Source organism: Loa loa (assembly GCF_000183805.2).
Source record: "Loa loa unplaced genomic scaffold supercont3.184, whole genome shotgun sequence".
Classification (NCBI taxonomy): Eukaryota; Metazoa; Nematoda; class Chromadorea; order Rhabditida; family Onchocercidae; genus Loa; species Loa loa.
The window spans coordinates 102,687-121,627 of NW_018108364.1; the positions used below are offsets into that span (position 1 = coordinate 102,687).

The window sequence follows — 18,941 nt, forward strand, 5'->3', positions numbered from 1 at the left end:
TCATTAAGGGATGTACCATCGGAATTATTATGGAATAATGCAGTTAGAATTGGGTTATATCTGTCGAGTGTGCCGATATGTAATGAAGTTGTCTGGTTTAACTTAGAAATAATTCAAAATTTGATCATTCTATTGGTCACAGTTGTTTTATTTCGCTTTCGAGGATTTCCTACTTCTCCTAAAATATTTCAGTATAAAGTTCGCTGCAGCCATGCTTCCAGTGCAGATATTAAAGCAAAATGCTCAGGAAGAACGAGGTGAAGGAGCACGTTTGTCGTCATTTGTTGGTGCAATCGCAATTGGTGATTTGGTGAAATCGACGTTAGGACCCAAGGGAATGGTAGGTTTCTTGTTCGTGTAGAGTGGTGGTGGTGGGGATGTTACGTTCTGAATTATCCTTCCACTTTTACGTAAATGCCAGATATTTATTGAACATAGGTGGTTAGTCAAGATCATCTCTAACGGTTCTAATGATTGTTGGAATGCATACTAAGCAATTCTTACAACGCTTTCCCCACTACATAACGATTTAATTATTTGAAAGCACCAAATGCTTAGGATTTCAAGCTTCAACTGTTTGAGGACTTTTTTTCCCATGCTTTGATAATCTCAAACTTCCAACGTCAAATTCGTTTAAGGACAAAATTTTGTTGTGCGGTGAAGGTGATTCACAGCAGGTGCAAGCAACGAACGATGGTGCTACCATCTTGAAAGCTATTGGCGTTGACAATCCAGCTGCGAAAGTTCTCGTAGGTGAGAAATTGCGATAGATAACAATTAGAGTCTTAGAGCACTTCTCTCATTCAGGCGCGCAACTCTGGTAAGGCTATTGCTGTCCATCGATCATAACAGCATTGATAATTGAAGACGAAGCTCGAAATGGTTTCGTTCATGAGTTTTGGTCTTGAACTGGTCATTTCCTTTTACTTTTCCTAGCATTAAGGACTTTCTGTTGTTTAGAGATTTCGATGACACAAGATTCGGAAGTAGGCGATGGAACAACATCAGTGACCGTTCTTGCCGCTGAGCTATTGAAAGAAGCCGAACGGTTGATTGGTGCCAAAATTCATCCACAAACAATCATTGCTGGCTATCGCCGAGCTTTGAAAATAGCCCAAGATGCTCTGCGAGCATCGGCGAAAACTTCCAATGCAACAGATATGCGTGATGACCTGTTGAAAATAGCTCGAACAACACTTGGCTCCAAGATTTTAGCGCAGCATAAAGAACATTTTGCTCAACTTGCCGTCGATGCTGTGTTGCGTCTGAAGGGTTCTGGATGTCTGGAATCAATTCAGATTATCAAAAAACTGGGTGGTTCGATGGATGACAGTTATCTGGACGAAGGTTAGAGTAAAAAAAAATATAGTGGTTGGAAAATTATTTAAATGTTAAGGAACTGAATTATTCTAACATTGAACTGTTTTTTCCTAATGATATTTAATTACTTTTCCAAGAACAGACCCTCGTTGTTGACGTCATCTACGAGGTCGATTCTCTTTGTAGATCGTACACTTCTCAGCGTGTTCGCTGTCGATATCAAAACCGATTGTAATTGTTTTGTAGAAGTAACATTCGTATTTCTAACAGTTTCTTTTCAGATATTGAAGTCTTGCTTTACACGGTTCATTTTTAATTTTTAAGGATTTTTGCTTGAAAAACGTCCAGGCATGTATCAACCAAAAAAAGTTGAAAATGCAAAAATTCTGATTGCTAACACGCCAATGGATACTGATAAGGTTTGTGCACTCGCTGATTAACGAATAAATTTGAAATTTTCAAGTGAATAGAAATGATATTGCCAGCAGCTTACGATTTTTGAACACGAACTTGTTATTTCGTGGTTTGGTTTGCACTTCGTGTTTGCTTGAGTTGAGTATATCTTTACTTGGTGGTTCTGAATTTTTGAGACTGTAGTTTATGGGACTTACTCATTTACTATAAATAGCGATTGCCAGGCTTAAGTCGGTCTGAAACTTCGTTTCAATTCTTAGGAATTTTTATACATCACTGAAAAGAAGTGCTTTATTTTTTAGATAAAAGTATTCGGTTCAAGAGTGCGTGTAGATTCTGTGGCTAAAGTTGCAGAGCTGGAAGTTGCTGAAAAACAGAAAATGAAGGATAAGGTTGGTTTGTAGATGAAATATTTTGGTCTGTGCTATTAGTAATAGCATTTTCAGAAACTATTTTTTCCAAGTTGATTTAAGTGGTTTGACATTAAATTTTTTGCAGGTAAATAAAATTATAGCACATAAAATTAACGTATTTATCAATCGGCAGCTGATTTACAACTATCCGGAGCAGCTGTTTGCTGATGCTGGTATCATGGCCATTGAGCATGCCGACTTTGAGGGAATCGAAAGACTTGCTCTCGTTCTTGGTGTGTTTTTCTATTCTTTGTAATCAGTTGATTCTATTTTTAACTGTATTGAAGGTTTTCCTATATCATTTTTTACAGGTGGTGAAATTGTATCGACATTTGATTCGCCTGAAATAGTTAAACTTGGTTCCTGTAATCTTATCGAGGAAGTTATGATTGGTGAGGATCGGCTGCTGCGATTTTCTGGTGTTCCAATTGGTATGAATAGATCTTTGTGAAGTATCTGTGGCGATTTTTCTAGTAATTGCCTTTTCGTGACCAACTAAAATTATTTTCCGTTTTTGGCAAATTTTTGGAAATGCTTTTAGTTTTTAGTCATTTTCCTTTTAGTTTTTAATTTGTGATTTACGACACTCTATGAATTAGTGCTCCTGTAATTCTTTGCAGGCGAAGCATGTAGTATTGTTATTCGTGGTTCTACGCAACAAATTCTCGATGAAGCAGAACGATCACTTCATGATGCGTTGTGTGTCTTAGTGACTCATGTTAAAGAAGCACGCACGGTCGCTGGTGCTGGAGCGTCTGAAATTTTGATGAGCACTGCGGCGATGTCGGAAAGTCAGAAGGTATTACTAATATTATGTTGAAATGTATTACATTTATCAATTAATTAATTGAAGCAGTGATTTCAACATTATGGGTAATTTTGATTATTCTTTCAGACACATTATGTAGTAAATTTTTCAAATTAAGATTGCTGGGAAAGAGTCGCTTGCTGTTGAGGCGTTTGCTCGTGCACTGGCACAATTACCAACTTACATTTGCGACAATGCTGGTTTGGATAGTGCAGAAATCGTATCGAAGTTACGTGCTTACCATAGCAATGGTAATCATTGCATGGGAATAGGTTAGTTTGTATCTTTCTCTTGATCATGTATGATAGATGGGATCGAATGGTTATAGCGGATTATGATATATATCTTTGATCTTTCCATCTACAAATTGTGTAATCACTTTAGAAAATAATTTACATACTTACGTTTTTGCTTAAGAAAAAAAGTGGAGATATATTCCTGTGTTTAATCACAGTTGCTGAAAATAACTGTTTTCGATACATTTTAGTTTTAAGTAATGGAAATAGCATACTGCAAGATGGGTAATTTCGACCGAAGTTAATAATAATAGTGATTCATATTCGCCACATACGAATTTTCAGATATTGAGAAAGGCGAACCAGCGGATGTTATTGAAAAGGGCCTGATCGAGTCGTTCAGTGTAAAGTTGTGCATGGTTTCCAGTGCAGCAGAAGCAGCTGAGCAGGTAAGACGTTTGAATTTTAACTCCTCCGAAAAGATAACATTTTATGAACATCTGTTATCATCTACAGCGGGAATTCACAGGGAATAAAGTTTGAGTTTTAAAGCTGTAGTAAGGGAGACAACGAATTTTCTCGAAATAAAGGGTTTTTTATGCTTCAGATTCTTCGTGTGGACAATATTATCAAAAGCGCACCACGACAACGAGCACGCGACCGTAGACCTTGTTAAGTCTCGATAAAAACTATTTCCATTATTTGTTGATTACTAAAATTTGTGTAAGCTAATGTGACAGTAAGTCTGAAGAATCATTTTGACGAACCATCCGATTTTAAGTCCAAAATTTTTGCCCTGAGGATTGAACTATTTGATCTTCTCTTTTCACTTTTTTTGTTTGAATTCCATATCTTCAGTGACTGCTTTTCAAGTTAAATGTTTAAATATATTGCTTGAGGTTTTATTCAGCCACTACTAATGGATCGTTGTTATTTCGCAAAAATAAATTTTTACTTGATTTAATTAGTTCTGTGCATATTCGGAACACGCGTATTCTAAATTTGAATTGGCCAACTGCAAAGTGTAATCTTTTTGTCTCTGAGAACATCTCTCGGAGAAGTGATTCAGATGATTTCTGTTGTTCCATAACTTCTAATGTCTGTAAGGCGTAGAAGCTCCAATCTTTCCTTTTCTAAGCTAAGCACAATTTGAGATCAGTTTCTCTAGTTAGGTTATCTTTGGAATTAGTTGGTCGAATAAACATGTCTACTCGGCCCTAAAATATCTGACAGACAATTTACATGATTTTTGCTAGGAAATCAATGATTTGGCTGTGGATAATATTTGTGGTTCCAAAGCTCTGTTACTTTTCTAAAACAATCATTTTGATTATTTGTATTCATCCTGAACGGTCTCTCATAGCTATTGAGTGCCGTAACGTAAAGTGTTAATATTAATGGGAAATGAGGATAGTGATAATAAGATGCCAGCTGTTGGTTCGAAGGTTACATTGAAGGGAAAGCAGTACCATATCCAATCAGAACTGTACGATGGACCCTTTAGCAAAGTTTATGCCATCAATGAAGGTTGTATGCAATATGCTATGAAGATTGAGCGTACAATAGGGTCAAAAAGGTCTTTCTTTTTCCGCATTGGAATTATTTACATCTTATAACGTAAATAAAGTACCTTTACACAAATAGATGTAATAAAGAAGTGCTATAAATGCTATAACATCATGAAAATTTAAATAATTATATTAGCCGCTAATGAAGTAACCAATCAACTCAACTCCTGTATACGCGCATATTAATTTTAATATTATTTATATATATCTGATGGAAAAAAGAAGATAATTTTATCAATTGTAGACCTGTACTGAAATTGGATGCATTAGTGTTAAAGCAACTTAATCGTCATGATATTACCGCAGGATTTCCACGTTTAATTGCTGCTGGTAGGACACCACTTTATAAATATATTATCATGGAATTGGTTGGTCCAGATTTACAACGCCTGAGACGTTCAATACCAGCAAAAAAGTGGATAAAAATTTTGTCTTATATTAAAGAACTTGGATACATTAATCACTTTTGAATAACTGCTTATTTCAGTTTCATTTCATTATTCTCTTCGTCGAGTTTTTTGAAAGTATCAACGTGACCTTACTTTATGCTCAACTAAAATATTATAAATAAACTATCCTATGAGAAAATACGAAAACTATGTGACTTCTAAGATACTTATCTTTTTTTTTCCTTTTTTGAAATTATTCATTTCTGATAATTAGAAGTATTTCAGCTGAAATATTCAATCGTTATTTTCATTGCACTAAAGAATTGCTTATAGTTAAAGAATTTGGAAACTAATTTTTATTTTAATCTTTTGCATTTTTCTTTTCTTTTCAGATTCAGCCTCTCAACAGCGCTTAGACTTGCATCTCAAACATTGAGACGTATCGAAGCGCTTCACGATAGCGGTTGGCTTTGTCGTGATGTTAAGGCAAATAATTTTTGTATTGGGATGAAAAACATGGGATTGATTTATATGCTTGATTTTGGTTTTGCACGAAGATTCATGTTAGTTGAATACGATACATACTTCAGCTTTATGATAACTAGTCTTGCTTTGTATACTTGACTAGTCAGTATCTTAAATTATTTGGCAGCTACTACTTCAAATTACTTATTTACGTGATATAAAAAAATGTGATCATTTTACCAAAATCAATGTAGTCGTGAAAATGGTACATTGATTGAACGACGGAATGCGGCCAGTTTAATGGGCACAATATATTATGCGCCGATGAATGCACACAATTTCTCGGAACAATGTCGAAAAGATGACCTGGAATCATGGTTCTATATGATTATTGAAATGATTGTCGGTAAGAGAACTTCAAGGATTCTACGCAACATATATCACTCTCATGCGTCATATAATTTCACATAGTTTCACTTTCGATTAACAAAGATTAATAGATCTCAAAAATGGATAGTAGAAGAGTGTAAATAAAGTATGGAGAATGTTAGAAGTTGTGATACTTCTTAAACACGTGTGATGACAAATTGAAATCCAAATTAGATTTCGAATTTCTTGTTTGTTGGAGTGAATTATAAAAAATAAAAACGTGAAAAATGGATAGCACTTTTTGTTAAGCCAGTAAACGTTAATTACAGGAAATTTGCCCTGGTTCATCCATGATCCCAAACGAGAGTACTTGTTAGTTGGCGAATGGAAAAAATTCACACGTGGTCCCGGCAGACAGCTACTGCTTCGAGATTCCCCCCAAGAATTTGAGGAAATTCTAGATATTATCGACCAAACAGCGTATTATTTTTAATTTTTCCATTCCCTCCCTACCCAAAAATAAAAAAAAAAAGAAACCTTTGTTCTTTCGATTTTTTCTAAAAATTCCCACAAAATTGAGAAAACAAAAAACCTCGGAAAATTTAGATTTAATGCCCGACCGAGGTATCGCGTGATTCACGCTTTCATCAATCAAGCAATGGATCGCTTAAAGGTATTTTTTTTTGCACCAACAGAAATGAGACTTTCGAAGTGCAAAACATTCCAAACACCGGATCTACAGCCAATCGCATAAAAATCCCTGAATTGAAAGGACAGGTTTTCGAAAATCGACACTTTTAAGGCGTGATTTTTGCATTTAGATTGATAAGACCAAACCATTTGAATGGCAAGAAGATCCGGAAGTGCTGAAAAAAATTAGTACGACTGATCAGCACGGAGAATCTGATTCAGCCAGCAAACTTCTTCAGAAGAAAGAAATCAAGAACGGACCATTGGATGTGTTGATCAGCTAAGAATCAGAAAGTGTCACAATTTTTGCGAAAAACTGTTCTAATTCTATAAAGATATTTGTAAAACATTCAATTTTGATTTATATACTTTTGTAATAGTTTTATATCAAGCAAATCACTGATTTTTGGGCGCGCATATTGTACTGCACTTGTAAATTTCAACTTTATCTTATCATATCATAGTAAAAACCATCAACGCCAACTACTGGGACTTCTAATTTTGCTTGGTCTTGCTTACTAATCAGATCTATTTTCAATGGATACAGTTCATAGTGGAACCTGTTTCATACTTTCCTAATTCATATTAATCTAAAAAACCAGTAAATCATTAGCAATCACTTGGCGAAATTTGCAAATAAATTGTCATGTTCGATCAATCCTGCTGAAGTAATGATTCATTTTGCATAATGACAACAGGACATGGTGAAGAAATAAGCGAACATTCAGTGAACACAAAACATACACAAGATTTGACTTTAGGAGAGAGGAAGGAAGGAGTAATTCTTTTTTTTTTCCTTTTTTAAATGGGAAATTGCTCGCCAAAATAATTAAAAAAATTAAATGCAGTTAAAATAACAGATTTTACCGAAAACTGTACTTTTAAATATATAAGAGAAGAATTCTATTCATTTATTCACTTCCCTCTTCACTTAGTTGAAGATTCAAATGACCCTAACTTCTTAACAACTGAAATAAGCACTTTTTTTAAAAAAAATGAACCTTAACAATTTTTAACAAAATTCACAACGGAATAGATTCTTTTACCATATGTTTCAAATGTTCCGGAACATATGGAACAGCACCAGGTGTCGAGTGTTTTCTTCTGTTTTCTTCTTTGCGCCGTTGCGACAAACTTATTGCTTTATGCTCCTTTGTAGCACTAAAATTGACAAAATTTTTTAAAACATATGTTAAGCTTGGGAATTTGTAACCAAATACCGGAGTTATCGTCATAAGATTAAAAACTCGCTCGAAAGTTAGGCACTCCTTTTGCAAATAGGATAAGCATATAATATAAACACAACATTTGTTGAGAAAGAAAACATACGTGTAGATTGGTCTCGGAACGAAACGACGCTTCACAATTCGCCTAATTTCAGGATGTTCACCATAAACTTCCAATAGCCGAGCATTGTAATTAAGTGCTGCACGTTCACGTCGATGTAACTAGAATAAAATTAATCGAGATCTCAAATTCCTGTAATTTATTGAATATTTGTAAAAATCAAAATAACTTCAACGAGTGCAAAAACTGACCGAATGAGAAGGACAAAAGAACGACATGACGACATTAATAAAACACATACCGGGCCCAATTTTTCACTTGCATTTGCTTTCCATAAGCGAATGTTCATTTCATCAGAACCAGATAACACAAACTTGTTATCAAGTGACCACAGCACAGAAAGCACCTGTTGCATTCGCTTGGTGTGGTATATTTCCCTCAAAAAAATTTGCTGATTTAAGTCCCTCCTAATACTGAAGAACAGAAAGGTTGAAAGAAAGAACGATGGAAGTCTTCACATAAAATCATACCTGCTGCTAAATGATTCCACAGGAAATATCCTTAATGAACGATCGTAGCTTCCAGAAACAAATTCAGTTCCTGTGGGTGAGTAATCAACATCCATCACTGCATTTGTATGACCCTTGTAAACACGTCGAGGATCAGTCAGCTTCCGAATATCGAACGCATATAAGCTATAAAACAAATCCGAAGTCAAAATAATTAGTATTCAACAGCAATAATGAAACAGAAATGTGTAAGCTGATTATACTTGTAGTCTTCGTTGGCGGCTGTGAATGTAAAAGCTTCCATTGGATTCCAGCTTACCGCATTTGGACGCAATTTCATCGTCACCTGAATGAATAGCAAGTTTAAAACAAAGGACGACAATAACAGATGTTTTCAGTTAGTCAACGAATTTTCCATACTTCATTAAAACTGCTCGAATTCAATCAATGAAGTCAAATCAAAATTAAAAAACCTACTTTCTTTAACGGATATTTTTGCCTTGTATCCAATAATGCAATCGTCCTATCACTGCCACAACCAACTATAATCTCTGGTTCGACAGGATTGCACTTGACTGTATAAACTGAATCAACGCCCAAATTATATATTCGGATCGGAGAATCCCTAAAGCACAGATGTTCTTGATGGAAATACTCAACATACTCAATGAATCGTTCAAAACAAATTAAAACATTCCCAGCACCTGTTCAACTTACCTCAACTTATTCCATACATGGATGCCCTCACCGCATGTAACGTAGTCAGCACTATTCACAATATGTGACACAGCATGAGCAACACCATTAAGAGGTATCGAATGTACAGGTTCTGAGAGATCGCCTTCAACCGGATCGGGACATCTCCAGTGTTTCAGCTGTGAATCGTGTCCAACAGTTATAAAGGTTTTACCCGAAAGATTATCACACGAGATACCTTAAATCATGAATTATTAAAGATAAAAGGACAAATCATAATTTCTTTCTCATTCACCATCATCTTTAATTAAAAAAAAAAAAAAGCTATAAAAAATAAAACTGGCAAAGTAAATCCTACTATGCACTTTGAAACTACCATGAAGTTTTACCATTAACAGGCCCACTGTGCGCTTGTATCGTTGCCAGGCATTTATGCAACGGCAAATTCCATATCCGTACCTGACCATCCCTACCACCAGAAAAAATCGTCGACAATCTAAAATAAAATAATCTAAAGAAAATTAGTCACCGACTGCTTTTATAATTTATAAAAATGTTAATGAATTGATTCAAATAATTAAACCAAGTTTCATGATTTGAAAAAAAAAATGAGATAAACCTGAGAGGATGTTTACAAAGCACCGAAACACCATCATTGTGACCGTCCAAACTTGAAATGAATGGTTTTGCAAAGACCCTGAAGACGAGGAACTTTTAGAGCTTTATTTACGCGCCAAATGACAACTAGCATAAGTAAGACTTATCATCTGATCGATAAAAACCTAACAATATTTTTTATTGATGTTGCTGAATGTTTATCCGTCTTTTGCGTACGGAAAAAAAACCGCCGAAGAATATCAATTTTCAGTAGAAAAAACCTGCTAAAATATCAAATAATACCTACTACCATTTTTTATTACATGTAACCACTCTACAAAAGACTGTCTTTCGGAGTATTTCAAAAAATATTACATACGTTACCTATATTTATTAACATTTCGATCTATTAACTGGTTAACAGGGAATCAACTATGACTGATGCGTATTTACCTGTTTAGTTTAGCAGCATTCAGTGCTCGTGTGTATTCAACCTGAACCTGAAATGGATCCTCCGGCAAATTGAAGTTTCGTGGTGCTGAAATTGTAAATTTCCATTATCAGCTATAATTGGTGCTTAAATTTCCATGTGAAAAAATCTGATCTAAATGATTGGATATTATAACTTCTCTTTGATCATTTCACGTTCAATATTTAGTAACACAACAGTATTATAATAAAGCTTAATCTGATAATATTCATTTGCTTTACTCGTCTAGTCAATGGTTATTTATGGCGTCTTCTAGACCATAAATCTACTCATTATCTAACTCTTGGGACCCATTTACAATATTCAGCAGCATAACCGGATCCATCAACTGTAAATCTGGCGAATGAAATCAGGCGAAGTAAGCAATATGTTCACCTTTGTAAATATCATTCTTCGTCTCTCGCTGATAATCACTTGGATTTCGTGACAGCACTTTTACTCGCATCAAGTTGAACCGGAAGAAAATGACCAAAAAAAGGAACTTTTACTCTCTATTGAGTCTGTTTTTAATAGCGCACTATCTAAAATGTTTATGCATCATTATGCAACTAGTATGGTCCACTTGGAATATCTTCTAAGCAAACAGTACATGAATTATGATATCAATAATAATCACGGTAATAATCATGATAAGTGTGGTTAATGATTGACGATGGATGCGTTATTGTTATTAGCATTAACGTATCATTAACGTCATCATCGCCGTTACAGCTGTTATTACCGTCATTATGAAAACAAATCAAGAATTGTTTAAATTGAAAAATTGCAGCAAAACTGAAATATCGAATTGAATGTTGGAGAATAATATCATTGGGTTCAATGTCCTATTTTGGCATCACATTTATGAGTTCGACGGTTCTTTTTTTTGTTTTTCTTTCTTGAATCTATTCGGCAATGGTATTATTGCAAACAAAGTCAATTCAGTCATACATTACTGCTATATCAAGTGAGTTCCTTTGAGATTTACCATAAGTATCTTTAATTACAGACTGATTAATAGCATTAATTAACGAATTATATTCATATGTTGTCAATTGATCTTAAGAGGGAATATGTCTTTCTTCTTATAATTTATAGGATTTTCATAAATAAACCAGCAAAATGCTATACGGATTAGTTTATTTTTTCTTTTTGTCGACAATTCAAGCAACAACGTCACCATGTTCGGATGAATTCTCTGCAACAAAATGTTCCAATGAGCAAAGCGATATGATTTGCCAGAAAGCATTTCCGGTCAACGAAGCTTTGTTGGTTTTATTTTTGATTTTATCGAGTAATAAATGCAAAATATTTGTATAAGGTAGCTTTTATAATTTGCTAAAGGTATTATTTAAATTTTTTTTTAGTCCAATAATAAATGCACATTGTTCAAACAGCAAAGCGCATGGAGTGGAAGAATGCCGAAAACAATGTCGCAGTTGCTGTCAACATCCAGATTTCATGTGTACAGATAAGAAAGATATGTTTCGTTATCATGTAATAGTTCGTTGGAAATTTTATACAGTACTATCATATGCTAAGATTTCCTGTCTAACCTGGTAGTTTGACTTCTCCCTCTCTCAATACTATATATTTAAAAAAATTTTCAAAAAGTATTTCATTATTATTTTATTTTTAAAAAGTATTTCAACATTATTTTTATCTTTGCAGATTCTGAGCTGAACTGTCGTATGATAGCAGAAAAAGGTCATTGCACTACGACAGATGTGACATTTAAAGCAATCCTAGCAGTAGAATGTGCTAGTAGTTGTGGCCTATGTAGGCATGGTGGATGCACGGATAATAACTATTTGTTATGCTCCATGCTTCAAAATCTTTGTGAACTATCAGATTATCATGAACTTATGGTGAAAAAATGCAAGCGTACATGTAATTTGTGCACTGTTGGTTAGTTTAGTTTTTACTTCAGTTATATTTTTCTTTCTTTCCGTTGTGCAATAATCATAATGATGATTTAAGGGATAGAGTGAAAAAAAAAGGGGAGAAGATGAAAAGAATGATTCTTCCAAAGAATGATTCACTCTTATGTTTTCAGTAACCTTTTCGATCATCCCATATTTTATTCAAGTGGAAACTCTTTTTAGCGATAACTTTTTTGGAGATATTTCTTCATCATTCATGATTTACTGGAACATGTAAAAGATGATTTTTATTTTTTCATGAACACATTTAATTTTTACAGATATGCAATATCCAGGTTGGATTTACAACAAAGAAACAAATGCTCATTATAAAGTTAGTTTTCGCGAATCTTCCCTTTTCCCTTAATGTAAACTTTTATATAAATTATATTTTCAAGAGCACATTTAAATTCAAAATTAGCACTCATTAAATCAAGCATTAAATTTTCTAAAAAGAATCATTATGATATTTACCTATAAGGATTTCTTCACTTCTTTATTCTGTTTAATTTATTATTATATTTCATACTAATTAATCTTCATTGTAGTTTATCAATGCGATTTCTCAAAGCGAAAATATAAGTGCAGTGAAATATGAACGAATGTGTGCCGAGGAAGATGCGCATTTGGTCTCAATACATTCTGAAGCAGAAAATACATTTGTATATGGTGAGAACCTCACAGTTTTGAAATTCATATTCTATTCATACTAAAACAAAATTATTCATATTGCGGTGATTCACAAATATTTCTAATTGTTGCTTCTTCATGAATTGATTTTTAACTTGTTAACAAAATTATCATTTCACGTAAACACTGATAATGTTATTATTGACGCGTTTAAGATGAATGACTATTAATGTTGTTATATCCGAATGAGGGTAAATGTTGCTAATTTTAACGTTTCAATGATTTGTCAGTGGAATTTCAAAGATATACCGTATTAAGAAAACATCAGAATTTCATCATCACCATATTGTATCGTACTGTGGAATGAGCAAGATAGAGGTTATGGCACGGAGTGCATTGTGCTTATGAAATTAATTGACAACATTTCTGATCGTGAAAACTTGCAATTTTTTGAAAATAAATATTTACATGAAATAAATGAATGTTCTCATCAATGAATGTTTTTTCAGGATTAGCCAGCTGTGAAAGAGTTTTCATCGGTTTGCGTGGACAAACGAGTAATCGATTTGAATGGTTGGATGGAAGTGTCGTAGATTTCAAAAATTTTTTTCCCGGCTTTCCGCTTGGTACCCACTACTGTGCTTATATGACTGGAGATAGTATGTTCTGGTATACAGATTCCTGTTACACGAAAGGTTGTGCAGTATGTAAGAAAGTTAGTTGAAGCTTATATTCGGTGAAATGATTAACATGATAGAAGGAAGCATCCAGGATGATTGTGGTAATATGGTAGAGAAAATTATCAGTTAGCTGATTGCTTGTTATTTCAACCTAATACGAAATGATTTACCTAATATGATGAAATTTCTGTCAAAATTCCGCACCAACTATTCATTTTTACGAGTCTCTTGATGATAGTGCATAATAAAATATCGCATAAGCTTTGACAAAATTTTGCGCATATGTTAAACATGATAGCTTATTAGATCTTTATTTTGCAGATCGTGAAATCTTTGGACTAAACGGAATAGCTAGGAGATGGTATTCCACAGTCTGTATGCCAATCATTACATCGATTATACATTATTTTAAAGATATGTTGCTTTGAATAAGCATGAAACATTCTTAATGATTGTGTCAATCAAATATTAATGATATCTAAACTACATATTTCAAATCTAAGACTTCACTTGAGAAAAAATGTAGGCTGATGTGATCTGTTATAAGATCCCTTTGATTAAAACACTTTTTTTACTTTAAATAAAAAATCATTTCATTTAAACGAATCTAGATCACACCAGTTGTTGTGTAAAGGTTTGAAAGTTTAGTCATCCTGGAAATAATTAAATTTTAATTGGTAAACTGAATTTATATATAATTCAGTTTTTTTTTATTTGTTCTCAAGTACAACAAAACTTACACAAATTATAATGAAGAAGTATAACTGAAAGGTGAGATATATTCATGGGAATGAATCTGCTAAAATTACGATCCGTTAATTCCAGCAACATTATGCCTGTAGATATATAGTTCGTCATTAGCTGATATATGCGAAGAAAATACATCAAAACAAAGGCTGAAATATGTAAATTTGAAAGGTTCTATGGAATTATGGATTAATTGGTTAAAGTACTGCAGAATTATGCTGCTTTGGAAAAACAGCACCAAAAACATATTTGACTGCTTTTTATCATAATTAATGTTATCCACACCAGTATATTTAGAATAGACAACAGAAACTATTAAAATCCATTTCCAGGATAATTTGCTTGAGTAGCACGACAAAACAGTGCACAGCAGGTCATTAATAATAAAAAGTTATGAGGTTGCTTTAGATCTTCCGAGATATCAGTTTATAAAGGATATTTTAGAAGAACGCTTTTAAAGATTAAATACTGCTAAAAACATCTTTTCATGACAAGAAACTTTAAAAATATTATAAGTTATTCTTTTTTTAGAACATTTATTCGATGATTGGAAAAATATTTGGAAAAAACGTTAATTGTTAATACATACATTCAATACAGCAATAAATAACGAACAACAAATGATGCATGAAATATGCAATTGTTAAAGAATAGTCAATGATCCATGATTGACTTGACTATTGTCCTTATCCGAATTTCTACCATTTGAAAAAAAAAAAAGAAAAGAAAAGAAAAAGAAGAAAACTCAGCAAGAAATTCGAATTAAATCGGAGATATGAGTTATCATTTCCATTCAAATTGGTTTAGCTTGTAAACTGAAATGATTTCAATGGAACAAACTAATGGAAAACAGCGTAAGCTAAATATGTTCCTGAAAGTGATTTGCATATTTGATGTTCGAGAGGATATAAAAAGTGTGAAGTTTGGAAATCTGCGAAATTCATTCAAATATTGCTACATACATATTTATGCGTTATTATCGAGAAATTATCATACTATTCGTATTTAAATGTCCCAAAATTCTGCTACTTTTTCTTTTTAAACTTAACCATTTATTTAATTACGGCTGATTGAAAAACTCGGGATCACGGCGACGATATGGTATTAATGTAGTTATACGATCAAATTCAGGACGACGTAAATCCAACAAATAATTCAAATTTCTTGCTTCGACAACTAAACAAAACAGATGTTCAACCATATACTGATAATTTGTATCATATAAGATCCAATTACCACTTGAATCACAAACAAGTTCACCCATATTACCATTTCCTTGGTAAGCTTTTTCAACAACTATTTGTGGTACAGAAATCTCCTTTTTATCGATATACGGTAGCACAAATAAACCAGTTTTGCTGAAATTAAATTATTTTAAATTGCTTAATATTTAATTCAATATTCTCCTTTTTTCGTTCATCAAATTCTTCCTTTTCTTACTTGCTTCTCATTAATTTACACTTTCTTTTATTGTCATTTAAATATTTTCATTTTTTTGCTGAAATAAAACAAAGTTAAAAAAATTCAAAAGCGATCCGCAGTGCATTATTAATTCATCTCATTAATTCATCTCACTTAAATTTTTATATTTTTATAACTTACTTAGCATTCAAATCAGTGCCAGTAACAGCAACATATACAGCAACTTCATTAATGTTCGTCATATTTCGTCGGCAATAAACTGTTGCAGTTAAACAATGACGACGATAATGGTATACTTTATATTTGCCGCATGTAAGGCCACGTTGTAACACTGGACACTTTTGAAGTACGGCATCCGGATTCAGTTCAGTACAATTCTGCTGACATGAAGGATGTTCATCTGTAATGGAAGAAAAAAAATCTTTCTAATTTTTATTTCAACCAAAAGTTTGTAAATTTCAACCTATTTATAAAACCAAACGAAATACTGGTAAATTTTCACTCCTTTCTCATTATTTCAAATTTATTCCAAATTTAATTATTCCAGAAATTTCTCAGATTCTATAGTTTTCTATGCAGTTTATACATTTCTTTTTTATCTTGAAAAATAAACAAAAAACATTGCCTTGTTGTTCAATGCTTTCATATAAACGTAGCAATCGATCGTCCTTCAACTGTCCAATATCCAACTTCCCATCAAATAAAGCAAGCTGATGTGATGGAATTATTTCTTCCAGCAAAATAACTAATAGAATTATCAGATTCAGAAATCGTAACATTGTCTATATCTTTCCCTGAATTCCCTTTTTTTTTTTTTTTAAATCCGAATATGGCATCAATGACAATAAATTGGAAGTAGTAGTAATAGTAGTAGTAACAGTACTAAGTCATACATCAAAAAAAATTGAAAGAAATTCCTTCCAATAAAACTTGAAGTTCTTTTCTAACATTGCACACGAATGCTCACTATGAATAACCTTTACTTTTTTTGGATTATTAGACTGAAGTCGCCAAACTGAGTTGTTTAATACCAAGAAATTAAACCAAAATTAAAATGTATTTGTTAGAAACAAATCAGAAATATTTAAGAGACATCACTTGTCTTCTCACATTCAGATGACAGTATTTGCGAAAGCAATCAGGGAGAAGCAGTTATCCAATAACCTCATAAAATCCGTGACCTTTGACCTTTCCCAAGGATTTCATTATGCAGTAACAATGGAAGAAATCATCACTTCAATCAATGAAGTGAACACTCAACTTTCGCATTCTGCTATTTTTTGATTCAGTTTTTCCTGTATGATGTAGGTGAAGTTTGCTTAACCAACTTCTCACAGAAAATACAAAAATGAAAAGCAAAAAGACTCTACACCGTCCGTCAAACCGTTCTATGCATTCGATATTCCGATGATAATCTCATTCAGGTTTGTTTAAATAATTCATGATATAAATTCTACAATGATCAAGTATTACCGGTCGCTCATTTGGTGTCAATATTTGGGACGATATTTGCAGTTATCTAGACTAACTGCTGTATGGTAAGTCTTGGGAACGGAAATATGTAAAAGGTTATTATACCCATGCTTGCTGCAGGCGTTGATATCTAAGAAAGCCTGTGCAGAATAGACAAGTTTTGCTTGTACAAAGCACAGCGGAAAGAAAGCCTTCTTAGGCGGTGTTGACAAGGAACGATTTTTTTTTTCTGCGTTATTTTCTGTCCTCATGGCTCATTCTGCGTGTATTCTCAAAGGAAGTAGCATCGTTATGGATAATGTGTCTCCATGTCCCCGATTCGAGACCGGAGTGAACTATTGATGGTAGTCTATATGGTCAAAGCTAGAACATTGTTTTAGGGCGTCCTTGCATCCCCTCTCTGTGGCTTCTTTTATGGAATCCGCGGCCAGTTTAATCATACAGTGCAACCGTAGGAAGTCGGTTATCCCTTATCCTGGAACAGTGCCTAGTCTAGCGCAGCTGAGTCCTGAGTAGTATGGCCTCAATACGGGTGACTCCTGCTTGTGTAAGGATAGTAACATTAGTCATGTGGTCAGACCAGGGGATATTTAGGATTGAAAGGCGGCAGCGTTGATGGGAAGCGTTTGAGGGATCGCGGACTCGTGATTTGAATCCATATAAAAGAATAGACAGTACATTGGTTCCATAGACCCCAACCTTTTGTACTTCTCTTCAAATATTTATAGCACCGACCTCTTTTATGAACTTTACCGAAAGTCTATATGTCTTTGCTAAGCTGTTTTCGATCTTGAAGTAGAATAAATGATACTGCTCTGCTGAACGGCTTAATTCCTGATTCGCTTATGGTGATGTGAGGGCGAAGGTACTCTTCCTGCGGTACAGGTTGGTAGAGAACTTCTATCTTCTTCAAACTTCTAAACCCAAAAAGCTCGGCAATCCTCGCAATGCAAGATGTTAAGCACTGCAGAGTTGAACGACGAGGGTGGAATCCTCCGCAAAAAGTGATCTCTTAGGTAAGCTAGAGTTTTAGCATTGTCGCTGATATCGCGAGTAGAAACAAAGGGATAATCTTCCTTTTCGAAAGCCAGACATCTTTGTTTTACATGCTCATATCGTCTTACGTTTGCGCTAACAAAGAACCCTATACCAATGGGTGCTCCATAAGGAAGCTAATTCTCGTAATCATAAAACGGTACAAGGACCCTCCCGCTCGAAGAAGAGGAAGGTCCTGAGCACCAATCCATTTTTACAACTGTGTTTCATTGAGGTCGTTTAGATATAAGGTATTGGGCGTGATTTTGTCTTCTTTGTTTTTAGTGGTTTCGTCATCAATTTGTTGTCTCGATATCATAATTGCTAAGTTCGTTATTGTATTAATAAATTTATCGTAATAAAAGGTTTAATTACCCATGTTTGGGGTACTATCAACTAAAGAGGCAGAAAGAACCATCAGTTTTTGTGACGGTTAAAGAAAATCAGCGACAAGTGTAGGCTTTCAATCGCTTTAGTTTGGATAGGCTTCCGTCGATACGATATCGGATGTAAACGTGAATGGTATTTACATCGGGGACTGTCGTGGCCTTTTTCATGCTGAAGTAAATTGTGAACAGAGTTGATGAAAGAACAGAACTTTATTTCATCCTATTGATTACTAGGAAGGACTTTGAGAGGGTATCGCTATATCTGACTTGGCAGCGTTGATTCTCATGTAATAGCATGATTATTTTCAGGAACTTGAGAGGACATTCTAATCGTTCCAAGATTTGCCATAGACTTTTCCTGCTCATAATGTCAATAGCTTTGGTGAAATCTGTGAAGGTTATATAGCAATCTT

At 33.9% G+C, this 18,941-nt stretch overlaps 5 protein-coding genes across 5 annotated transcripts; 3 read left to right on the forward strand and 2 right to left on the reverse strand.

Annotated features, from left to right (window-relative positions):
• The first annotated feature begins 186 nt into the window (after window positions 1-186).
• Window positions 187-4,131, forward strand: LOAG_01393 (T-complex protein 1 subunit beta). Its single transcript, XM_003136932.2, has 11 exons — window positions 187-340; window positions 639-753; window positions 961-1,347; window positions 1,645-1,739; window positions 2,037-2,126; window positions 2,233-2,380; window positions 2,459-2,578; window positions 2,768-2,946; window positions 3,074-3,227; window positions 3,537-3,640; window positions 3,799-4,131. Exons 1-11 carry the CDS (start codon window positions 212-214, stop codon window positions 3,865-3,867), a joined length of 1,590 nt encoding a protein of 529 aa, XP_003136980.1. The 5' UTR covers window positions 187-211; the 3' UTR covers window positions 3,868-4,131.
• A 457-nt stretch (window positions 4,132-4,588) lies between these two features.
• On the forward strand, window positions 4,589-6,983 carry LOAG_01394 (CK1/WORM6 protein kinase; the record flags this gene model as incomplete). The annotated part of the gene is made up of 7 exons (XM_003136933.2): window positions 4,589-4,767; window positions 5,004-5,174; window positions 5,541-5,711; window positions 5,868-6,019; window positions 6,312-6,462; window positions 6,589-6,655; window positions 6,804-6,983. The coding sequence occupies 7 exons, from the start codon at window positions 4,589-4,591 to the stop codon at window positions 6,954-6,956; spliced, it is 1,044 nt and encodes a 347-aa protein (XP_003136981.1). The 3' UTR covers window positions 6,957-6,983.
• A 562-nt stretch (window positions 6,984-7,545) lies between these two features.
• LOAG_01395 (WD repeats and SOF1 domain-containing protein) lies at window positions 7,546-10,779 on the reverse strand. Its single transcript, XM_003136934.2, has 11 exons — window positions 10,627-10,779; window positions 10,215-10,299; window positions 9,784-9,861; window positions 9,554-9,660; window positions 9,186-9,402; window positions 8,946-9,093; window positions 8,732-8,814; window positions 8,490-8,654; window positions 8,261-8,396; window positions 8,002-8,120; window positions 7,546-7,833 (listed from the first exon to the last, which is right to left on the reverse strand). Exons 1-11 carry the CDS (start codon window positions 10,694-10,696, stop codon window positions 7,695-7,697), a joined length of 1,347 nt encoding a protein of 448 aa, XP_003136982.1. The 5' UTR covers window positions 10,697-10,779; the 3' UTR covers window positions 7,546-7,694.
• Window positions 10,780-11,347: 568 nt separating this feature from the next.
• Window positions 11,348-13,506, forward strand: LOAG_01396 (ShTK domain-containing protein; the record flags this gene model as incomplete). Its single annotated transcript, XM_003136935.2, has 6 exons — window positions 11,348-11,498; window positions 11,598-11,719; window positions 11,902-12,138; window positions 12,434-12,486; window positions 12,701-12,821; window positions 13,292-13,506. The coding sequence occupies exons 1-6, from the start codon at window positions 11,353-11,355 to the stop codon at window positions 13,504-13,506; spliced, it is 894 nt and encodes a 297-aa protein (XP_003136983.1). The 5' UTR covers window positions 11,348-11,352.
• A 1,763-nt stretch (window positions 13,507-15,269) lies between these two features.
• On the reverse strand, window positions 15,270-16,410 carry LOAG_01397 (hypothetical protein; the record flags this gene model as incomplete). The annotated part of the gene is made up of 3 exons (XM_003136936.1): window positions 15,270-15,567; window positions 15,812-16,031; window positions 16,245-16,410. 3 exons carry the CDS (start codon window positions 16,408-16,410, stop codon window positions 15,270-15,272), a joined length of 684 nt encoding a protein of 227 aa, XP_003136984.1.
• Window positions 16,411-18,941: the final 2,531 nt, after the last annotated feature.